This window comes from Wyeomyia smithii, chromosome 1, assembly GCF_029784165.1.
Source record: "Wyeomyia smithii strain HCP4-BCI-WySm-NY-G18 chromosome 1, ASM2978416v1, whole genome shotgun sequence".
Taxonomy (NCBI): Eukaryota; Metazoa; Arthropoda; class Insecta; order Diptera; family Culicidae; genus Wyeomyia; species Wyeomyia smithii.
Window position 1 is genome coordinate 100,635,972 of NC_073694.1, and position 11,405 is coordinate 100,647,376.

Sequence of the window (11,405 nt, forward strand, 5' to 3'; positions counted from 1 at the left end):
GCAGGCTACCCCGCCAGTGATCTGATACGCAGCTGATATATCAGCAAGAATAATTCTCCCGCACCGCTGTCACCCCGCTAGCAGCACGGACCACCATACGATCGAGCGAGTGGAAGTCAACTACAAGTGGCATCTACAAGGTCGAGTGTAAGATACGGCCACTGTGTCACAACACGAAGCTGGATCGTCATTGTTTGTTCTGCGGAGACTACTATCTGCCGTGAGCTCGTGACTTAGACGTTCGGTGAAGTATTCACTTAAGAATTTTTATCATTATTATTAATATTATTATTATTATTGTTATTATTATAATTATTATTATTATTATCATTATTATTATTATTATTATTATTATTATTATTATTATTATTATTATTATTATTATTATTATTATTATTATTATTATTATTACTATTATTACTGTTGTTATTAGTATTAGTATTACTGTCTTTTTTTTTATGTTGATCCATTTTAGTTTGGAAAATTGTTTTTAAAATTTAATATCAACTACTTGATCCCCCCCCCCCCCCCCACATTCGAATATTTATCGTTTGTGTGCGGTAGAGCGTAACGCTCCCGCAAAATGGACGACATTCAGGTGCAACTATTCCTTCTGGCCATGCCAGAAGGATCTAGGAAGAGGAGAATGATCAACTCTCCTAATCCTTCTCGCAAAGGTCGCAAGATAACCCCTAGCGGAATGACCAATAAGCCAACACAAAAAGGAAGCGGTGAAGAAAAACCGAAGCAAGTACCTCCCGGTTTAAATTTTAAATCAAACCAGGAGTACCCACCGCTTCCTGGGTCACCAAAAACCCCTCGTGCACCCATTTCTCGATCAGAAGATAAAAAAGAAACAGGGTTCATAAAATTTTCTGATATTGTGGACTGGATATTTAAAACCTTCAACATACCAGATCCCCTACAAAATATTCTTCTTGCCCTTCTTCCTACAGTGAAAACCTTTTTGAAGCAACTAGCAGCAACTTGGTCCATCATTTCAGCTATCATATCTTTCGATGACTAATCCGGCGAAAGAGGTTAGGAATTTTATCACTGTATCACAGTGGAATTGCAGAAGTATCATCCCCAAATTCGATCTATTTTCTCATTTGATAAATACATACAATTGTGACGCATTTGCGCTTTGTGAAACCTTTCTCAATTCAAACGATCAACTCAATTTCCACGATATTAACATTATTCGTCGAGATCGAGACTCACACGGTGGAGGGGTACTTTTAGGGATTAAAAAGTGCTATTTTTTCTTCAGAATCGATCTTCCCTCGATCTCGAATATTGAAGTCGTTGCCATTCAAACGAATATGAATGGAAAAGACCTATGCCTTATTTCGTTATATATCCCTCCATCCGCGCGGATTGAACAGAGGCATCTCACTGATATAGCAGAGTTGCTTCGCGCACCTTTTTTGATATTGGGAGATTTTAATTCTCACTGTTCGCTATGGGGGTCACTGTACGACGACAACCGATCTTCTTTAAACTGTAACTTAATCGACGACTTCAATATGACACTTTTGAATACTGGGGAAGCGACACGTGTACCTTATCCTCCAGCACGCGAAAGCGTGCTTGACCTATCCCTTTGCTCGTCATCACTAGCGTTAGATTGCCAGTGGAAAGTAATCAATGATCCCCACAGTAGTGATCACCTACCAATCGTTATCTCAATTGCTAATGGGTCAACTCCAACGGATCCAATCAATATTGCGTATGACCTCACACGTAACATTGATTGGAAGTTCTATGAGACCATAATATCGCAAAGAATCGAGTCCCACGTGGAACTTCCTCCGGAGGAAGAATACGCGTTCCTTTCTGGCTTGATCATCGACGCCGCGACTCAAGCTCAGACGAAACCGATACCCGGGGTAACGATTAGACTGCGCCCTCCCTCCATGTGGTGGGACAAGGAGTGCTCAGACCTGTACGCGCGGAGTTCCTTGGTGTATTTGGCCTTCCGAGAACAAGGCACTATCGATTTGCTCCGAAAGTACGATGAACTGGATAGACGAATGAAGAGCTTGATAAAAGCAAAAAAACGCGAATACTGGCGGCGGTTTGTAAACGCGTTGTCGAGGGAAACAGCGATGAGCACTCTTTGGGATACCGTCAGGCGCATGCGGAATCGTAACGTTTCGAATGAGTCCGAGGAGTATTCAGATCGCTTGATACTCGATTTCGCCAAAAAGGTCTGTCCGGACTCTGTCCCCGAACAGAAGACCTTTCGCGACGCGTTTTTAGTAGCTACGGAAGAGCCCCCATTTTCGATGTTGGAATTTCCAATGGCCCTCCTCTCGTGCAACAATTAAGCTCCAGGATTGGATAGAATTAAATTCAACTTGTTGAAGAATCTACCCGACTCAGCAAAAAGACGCTTGTTGGACTTGTTGAACAAGTTTCTTGAGCTAAACATTGGAGGGAGGTAAAAGTCATTGCTGTTCGAAAACCCGGAAAACCTGCCTCTGATCACAATTCTTATAGGCTGATTGCTATGCTCTCCTGCCTCCGGAAATTAATGGAGAAAATGATCCTCTTACGGTTAGACAAATGGGTCGAAACAAATGTTTTACTTTCAGATACTCAATTTGGCTTCCGCCGGGGCAAAGAAACGAATGATTGCCTAGCGTTGCTTTCTACCGAAATTCAACTCGCCTTTGCTCGAAAAGAGCAAATGGCCTCTGCATTCTTGGACATTAAGGGGGCATTTGACTCTGTCTCTGTAGAAGTTTTCACCGAGAAACTTTCACCAAATTTAAATAATTTTTTGCTCAATTTGTTGTCAAAAAAGCATATGTATTTCTCACATGGTGATTCGACAACTTCCCGAATTAGTTACATGGGTCTTCCCCAGGGCTCATGTTTAAGCCCTCTCTTATATAATTTTTACGTCAATGACATCGATGAATGTCTTGCAAATTCATGCACGCTACGGCAACTTGCAGACGATAGCGTTGTATCCATTACTGGAAGCGAAGCTAACGATCTGCAAGGACCATTGCAAGATACCTTAGACAATTTGTCTGAATGGGCTCTTAAGCTGGGTATCGAATTCTCTCCGGAGAAAACTGAGCTGGTCGTTTTTTCGAAGAAGCATAACGCAGCTCAGCTGCAGCTCCTACTAACGGGTAAAACGTTCACTCAGGTTTTAGTCGCTAAATATCTCGGGGTCTGGTTCGACTCTAAATGCACCTGGGCTTGTCATATTAGGTATCTGACACAAAAATGCCAACAGAGGATTAATTTTCTTCGTACGATTACCGGAACCTGGTGGGGTGCCCACCCAGGAGACCTTCTAAGGTTATACCAAACAACGATATTGTCAGTTATTGAGTACGGCTGTTTCTGCTTTCGCTCCGCCGCGAACACGCACATTATAAAATTAGAGAGAATACAATATCGTTGTTTGCGTATTGCCTTGGGTTGCATGCAGTCGACCCATACGATGAGTCTTGAAGTGTTAGCGGGTATTCTTCCGTTGAAACATCGTTTTTGGAATCTCTCTTACCGGTTGCTAATTCGATGCACAGTTATGAACCCATTAGTAATTGAAAATTTCGAGAGATTGGTCGACCTTCAATCTCAATCCAGATTTATGACTCTATATTTTGACTATATGGCTCAAGATATCAATCCTTCTTCATACGATTCCTCCAATGTCGCACTTTTAGATACTTCTAATAATGCTATATTCTTCGACACCACCATGAAACAAGACATTTCTGGTATCCCGGATCAATTGCGACCGCAAGAGATCCCTTAGATTTTTTCCAATAAGTTTAAACATGTTAGTTATGATAAAAGGTTTTTCACTGACGGATCTAATCTAGATGAGTCCACTGGCTTCGGTGTTTTCCACGAAAATTTTACCGCCCCCTACAAACTCGATGCTTCTGAGATACCTTTATCGGTCACTGTGATACCACTTGTTTAGAATAGTAAAGAGAGGGAACAACATCATAGTTCTAAGTCCCAAACGGGATTGATTTATTAAAACTTAAATTAACTCTAAGTCACTTCTTAATCTCTAACTTTTCTAACACATTCTTAACTTTCTCCTACAGTGTATTAGTCTGTATAATCTTGCTTTATCTAACTAGGCGTGGCCAACGGCAATAATTTGTCATGGTATGGACTTGTGTAGTGGTAGCTTGGAAGCGTCTAATTCTCACAAGCTTTCGAGCATCGGCTGATTGCATACGCGTAGGCGTATAGTGATTAGCACTCTTTCAATATAATTGCGGAGTAGCTTTTTCTGCTTAGCTGCATGCGATTCCGGCTTAGGTGTGGAAATAGAAAGAGAGTAGAAATGGGTCATGAGAAAAGGTGCATGCTGCTAGCTTTGCTTGCAGCGCTTGGGAATTTATGAGGTGACGAAAAAGCGGGTTGAGTAAGGTTTGGGTTGCATCTCATATGACTACATGCAACTTGGTTAATTCTCAAGTGGTTGGCATGTAGGCATGGGAATCAGGATTTGTGGTGAAACATGGTTTTAGGAATTTGGCTAGCTTGGTGGGAATTCTCAAGTGGATTGCGTATGGCTAGTTGTCATATGCAACACTTGTCGTGGGAAATCGTATGTTAGAATAAGGATTTGTTAAGTAACATAGGTTTTAGGAATTGGGTTAGTTCGGTGGGATAGAAGTGGTTTGCGTATGGCTAATGTCATATGCAACACTTGTCGTGGGAATAATTTGGAAGATGTTTGACTATCCGGCCCGTGGGAATATGTTTTCTGGGTCCGTTTGGAAAGTCATTAAAATTTGGAGGATCATGTTATCCTCGTAAGGTTTCAGCTTACACTCCTGCTTCCGTGTACGTCGCAGAACTTGCTGCTATTCAGTACTCTCTTGGGATCATCGAAACCCTACCCATAGACCACTACTTCATCTTCACAGATAGTCTCAGTGCCATTGAGGCTCTACGATCAATGAAGCCTGTGAAGCACACCCCGTATTTCCTGGGGAAAATACGGCGGTTTTTAAGTGCTTTAACAGATAAAAATTACCGGGTTACCTTAGCGTGGGTCCCTTCTCAATGCTCGATTCCGGGTAATGAAAAGGCTGACTCTTTAGCTAAGGTGGGTACTATTGATGGCGATATTTACGAAAGACCAATTGCTTATGATGAATTTTATAGCATTTTGCGTCAGAGGACACTCAACAGTTGGCAATCATCATGGAATTCAGACGAACTGGGACGGTGGCTACATTCCATTTTTCCTAAGGTATCGTCGAAAGCATGGTTCAAGGGGTTGGATGTAGGTCGGGACTTCATTCGCGTGATGTCCAGACTTATGTCAAATCACTACACGTTAAACACGCATCTCTTTCGTATAGGGCTTGTAGACAGTAATCACTGCGTTTGTGGCGATGGCTACCATGATATCGAGCATGTTGTTTGGTCGTGTGCCGAATTCTGTGGTGTTAGGTCCGAGCTTATAGATTCCCTTCGGGCCCTAGGAAAACAACCGAACGTACCCGTTAGAGACATTCTGGGAAGCGGTGATCTCCAGTACATGACACAGCTATACGGGTTTATAAAAAATGCTGACATTAAAATTTGAATTTTTTATCTATTTGTTAGACTACAATTCCCGTCACAAACTGAAAGAAAATGACACACCATGAAGACTCGGTATCTTTATGTTCACGCAGACACCTCAGACAAAACTGCTCAAATAGAACATCACTGGTTAGCCACGTACAAATGAGTACATTCTGTAATATAAAAAAGTTAAAAACGAAATTGTAACTCCCCTCCTCTCACCTCAAATCCCCACTAGCTCGTAGTCGGCCGCGAGATATAAAAAATGTGCCTCCCTCTTTCCCCTGCTAATTTAGAATTAAAAAAAAATGTACTTGGCTCAGTTAAACTAAATTGTATCGTGCCGTGTCAAATAAACTATTTTAAAACTAAAAAAAATACACATTTTTAGCAATGTGGCTGGGATACCGTCCGGACCTTGAGAACAAATGTATTTCAGTTTAGTAGCGGCGGCAGGAATCATGTCATCATCGATGTTTATCGAGGCCATATAATGTGCGGTGGAGGAAACGTTGTTGGCGGCTTCAAGAACTTGGTTATCAGAAAGAACTATATTGTTGAAAACGCTCCAGAATTTTTTGGCAAACAGCTGGCATATTCCAGTGGAACTATCAGCTTTCTCACCAGCTAGCTCCATAGTGGAAGGTAACACTGATTGCTTCCGCTGCAGGTAAATAAATTAAAGAACTTTTTAAGATCCGTTTTCAGTTTACTCTCCATGTGCCGTCTATAGTTAGAGTAGCAACGCCGCCGTAATCTTTTATATTCGTAATTTATCTGACGACAGTGTTCGCGTGAACACTGTGTATCATTTGCTTAAAATTTTATCAATGCGGTGTTTTCATAGTTTTCAGACGACGTAGCGCAGATGATCGCCAGAGAACATATCTTCGCTTTCGTACTTTGAGAACAAAACGTTCCATCAGTTCGTAGCAGACAGAAGAAAAATCGCTGACGGTCGAATCGATATCGGTAGGATTTAAAATATCAATCGTTTAGTAGTGCGCTCGATAAACCATCATAGTTACCTCGGCGAAAATTGAATCGAATCAAGTTTGATGTACTTGGGTGATCGATTTTAAATCATTCGTCGAGAGACAGGACATAAGCCGGATGGTGAGGTACGGTTTTAACAAGAGGGTCGGGAGCGTACTGCCGTTCCAACCATAATAGTCCCATGTTCTACACAAACCTTATGCACGCTGGGACAAGTATGCTTGGAAGGGCAGCGTATGTCATCACAGGAGCCGTGTCACAGGTACTGACGAAGCAAAGGTCGAGGCAACTTTCGTTTTCATTGGGATTATCATTGATTTGCTGTAAGCCAGCGACGTTGTAACCGTCAAGAAGATTCAGTGCACAATCATGAAAAGTGGACTGAGTCGGGTCGGCATAGTGAAAACCGTCACGAGAAAGGTGCCAGAACAGACTGAAAATATTTCTATCGGCCAGCTGGACAGACACCCAAATCTGTTCGAGCGTATTCCATGAGGGATCGCAGATATAAGCTACCCATCCTTTTTGAATTGGGGTTGCCAAAAATCGACAATCATTTTTTAAAAATTTGTAACTTATGAGCCGTTTGACCGATTTAAAGATTCAATCGGAAATTGATAGGCCTTTCAATAAAAAAATAAGAAATCGTACATTCGTTATTTATTTTTCCGTTTCACGGATTTGGGATTAAGAGATTTGGAGTGACGATATGCAAACCGGAATCGAAAAATTTTAAAAGTACGGTAAATTTCCCATATGCTGTTGATTATCTGATCATTCCGACCTGTTTCACAAGACTGTACGGTACACATGAGTTCTGAAATACATGGTTTTTGACTTTCCGGCAAACTGTTTTAAACTTGATTTAAAAACTGGTTGTATTTTTGGTAAACGTTGGAAAATAAAAACAAAACATAAGTTTCCCATCAAAACAAAACTTGTTGATACAAAATCAGATTTAAATTGAGGGAGTTACAAGTATATGAAGTTAAGCCTAAAATTGCGTTTTTCGACCATTAAAATCATTGAAATTGAATGGCACAGCAACATTCAAAGTGCTGCCAAAAATTGGTATATCATCCGATTCTCATGAAACTTTGGGTAAAGAAATATATGACATGCATTTACACACACACTGACGCACACAAACTGACACTGACACACACACACTGACACACTTACGCATACACTGACACTGATACTGAAACACACACTGACACTGACTGACACTGACACTGACACACACACTGACACACATGCACACACTGACACACATACACCAACTGACACACATACACACATAGTTTGAATAATTGGAAAAGGGTAATTTTAGTTTGGCCTATATGGTGGAATCACTGTTCAATGCCCGAGAATTGCAATTATCATTCCGTATGCCTGATACCACCTTCTACTGTGTATTAAGCAACCATAACCACTGACTGACACTGACACTGACACACATGCACACACTGACACACATACACCAACTGACACACATACACACATAGTTTGAATAATTGGAAAAGGGTAATTTTAGTTTGGCCTATATGGTGGAATCACTGTTCAATGCCCGAGAATTGCAATTATCATTCCGTATGCCTGATACCACCTTCTACTGTGTATTAAGCAACCATTAACACTATAATACTCACATATTTTACTTTGTCCACATCACCCCAAAGACTGTCCATATTACCCCAATAGTTGTCCATTTTCACCCCAAACGATTCTTTTATGTCAGAAAATCATTATTTTTAGTTTCGTTATTTTTTTGTTCTTTTGACCTCAATATCATGATTCTTTTGTGTGAAAACATGGCAAACAAGTCAATATTACTATAATTTGTATTTGTATTTGCATATAATTCATCTAACCTAGGTTTACATGAATGATTGTCAAAATCGTTTAAAATAATCGACATTTATTAAGTAGTTGCTTAAACTTATATGACGGCACACCAAAATCGTGAAGGTCTTCCACCTTAAGGAATGTACGAATGCAGGAGGCTAGAGGTTCGTTGTATCCAAACGTAGTGCGATGGAAACTAGGTTGTAGCAAACCAGTAGATCGTAGACTGCGTTGCGAAGCACGAAAGTTTAACAGTGACAAAAGTTTCGGGGAGTCGATTTCACCATTAATAACTTTAGCAACAAAAAGCGCTTGCTCAATTTTCCTGCGTCGATCAAGAGTATCGAGTCCAAGCAGAAGACAGCGATCAGGATAAGGAGGCAGGTTAATTGGATCCCGCCAAGGCAAGTTTCTCAATGCAAAACGGATGAACCTCTTTTGCACACGTTCGATACGAATAGTCCATACCAGTTGATTAGGGCACCAAACCATGCTTGCGTATTCGAGAATAGGCCGAACCAATGAGCAATACAGTGCTTTCAAGCAGTAAGGGTCGTTGAAATCACGAGCTATTTTGGAGATGAAGCCAAGCTGACGTGTGGCTTTAGCAATGATGTTCGAGCGATGCAAATTAAAAGAAAGTTTCGTGTCCAATAAAACTCCAAGGTCGTTAATGTGATCCACCCTCTCAAGTTTCTGATCGTCAATATGATAGTCGAAAACTATTGGATTCAACTTGCGATGAAAAGTTATAATGCGGCATTTGGAGACACTCAGAAATAACCAGTTTTTACGGCACCAGCCTACAAATATGTCCAAGAGCTTTTGTAAACGGCGACAATCATCAACGGTGCGTACTTCGAGGTATAATTTCAGGTCGTCAGCATATATGAGTTTTACACCAGCACCTAACAGCAAGGTCACATCATTGAAAAACAATGTAAATAGTATGTAAATTTCTGGGAGGCACCGAGTCGCGAAATTTTCTCAAGCAGTATATAATGATCAATTTTGTCAAACGCAGCTTTCAGGTCCGTGTATATTGCATCAACTTGGGCTTTTCGTTCTATGTTGGAGATGCATGTCGTTGTAAAATCGAAAATATTGGTGCTAACGGACCGGCCGGGCATAAATCCATGCTGGTCAGTAGAAATGTAGTTTTTAACACGAGATAAAACAAACGTACTCACGATTATTTCAAACAGTTTAGAAGCGGCCGAAAGGCTAGTTATTCCTCGATAGTTCCTCACGTTCCGACGATCTCCACTTTTGAATACCGGAAACATGAAGGATTGTTTCCAAATTTCAGGAAATTGACCTTGTTCGAAAGACTTGTTAAAAATACATGACAAAGGTTCAGCCAAAACAGGTGCGCAACGACCAATTATTACCGCCGGGATACCATCAGGTCCAGCAGAGAACGAGCGTTTCAGCTTCTTTGCAGCAGCCACAATCATATCAGTAGTGATGTCAAACGTACTCAAATCAACTAAGTTTGCCGGAACAGGTACTGCAGCTTCAACAGCCTCAAGTGCAGATGCAGTATCACCAGCAAAAACAGAAGCAAAATAATTCGCGAATAATTCACAAGAGTCAGAGTTTGATTTTGACTCAGTTCCGTCGTAGTAAACATTTTTGGGGATTGAAGTACGTTTTCTTTTTGAGTTGACGAAATTCCAGAAGTTTCTTGGTTTCAGGCGAAGATCAATTTGAATCCGCATAATGTAGCGTTTGTACAAAGCGGCATTCATTCGGCGGTATTCATCACTCGATAGTTTAAAGTTGCGTTTCGTTTCACAGGTTTTCCAACGACGATATCTACGCTGCCAACAATTACGTTCTCGTTTTAGCGCACGTAAATGCTGGGTGGACCAGGGAGGGGAAGCGGGTGCCTTAACCAGTGGCAAATTCGAACTTAACCACTGGTACATGGTATCGCAAAATATCGCAGCCATATCGTCAACGTTATCTTGCTCTTGTAGAATGGTCCAATTTAGGCTCGTCAGGTAGTCAGTAAAAGCAGTAAAGTCTAGTTTACGGTAATTTAGCACTCTAGATTCAGGCAATGTGCGGCGCGCAGCAGGACGAGAGGTAATATTGCATTTAGCGGGCAACGAAATTGTTAACGCCGGGTGATGGGGATCGAGGGGCAAAACAAGAGGAGCGACGCAAACATCAGCAACAAATTCTCGATCGGGGGAACAAAAGACCAAGTCCAGTGTACGGCCCAGATGGTTGCGCTCATTATTTGCTTGGCGGAGATTCAAGTAGTTCATACCATCGATTAACGCTGAAGCAGCAGCAGAAAGTTGAGATGAACTGTTATACATCATACCGTCGTCACTGTTGTCCCAAACTATGCGTGGCTGGTTATAATCGCCACAAATCAGAACTACTTCATCGTTCACTGGGTTCTCACTATTACTACATAGCTCCGCAATTGAGGCAATATGCGAATCGATCACATTAACCAGCTGGCTTTTGTCAGGAGGGATGTACACAACACATATTAACAGTTTTAAACCACGAATTGAGACACGCACGCACACTTGCTCCAAGCAACGACCATTCATTGTTTCAGCAATTGAGCTGCTGTGTTCATTCGCAACAGCAATCAAAACTCCACCAAAGCTTCTTTTACCACTATTAAAACTATTGCGATCACAACGGAAAACGTTATATGAAGATCCAAACAGTTGCATTGAGTTGATGCGGTCGTCGAGTCCGGTCTCTGTCAAGATAATAATATCGTAGTCGCATTCAGACATCGTCAAGTAAATATCGTCAATTTTAGTCCGTAGGCCTCTTACATTCTGGTAGTAGCAGGAAATCTCATTACCATTACCCGCATCAAGCACATAATCAGCCGGAGGGAAGGTTACAGTATGTCCATCCTCACCGGTGGGGCCGTAACAAGCAAGCGATTCGGGTTTTTTGGACGATCAACAAATTCACGGAATAACATACCGACAGGCCAAGACGATGGATTTAAT

At 41.4% G+C, this 11,405-nt stretch overlaps 1 protein-coding gene across 1 annotated transcript; it reads right to left on the minus strand.

The window, feature by feature from the left end:
* Positions 1 to 9,658: 9,658 nt before the first annotated feature.
* Positions 9,659 to 11,180, minus strand: LOC129716993 (uncharacterized). The gene is made up of 2 exons (XM_055666838.1): positions 9,804 to 11,180; positions 9,659 to 9,730 (listed from the first exon to the last, which is right to left on the minus strand). Exons 1-2 carry the CDS (start codon positions 11,178 to 11,180, stop codon positions 9,659 to 9,661), a joined length of 1,449 nt encoding a protein of 482 aa, XP_055522813.1.
* Between the last annotated feature and the right edge of the window lie 225 nt (positions 11,181 to 11,405).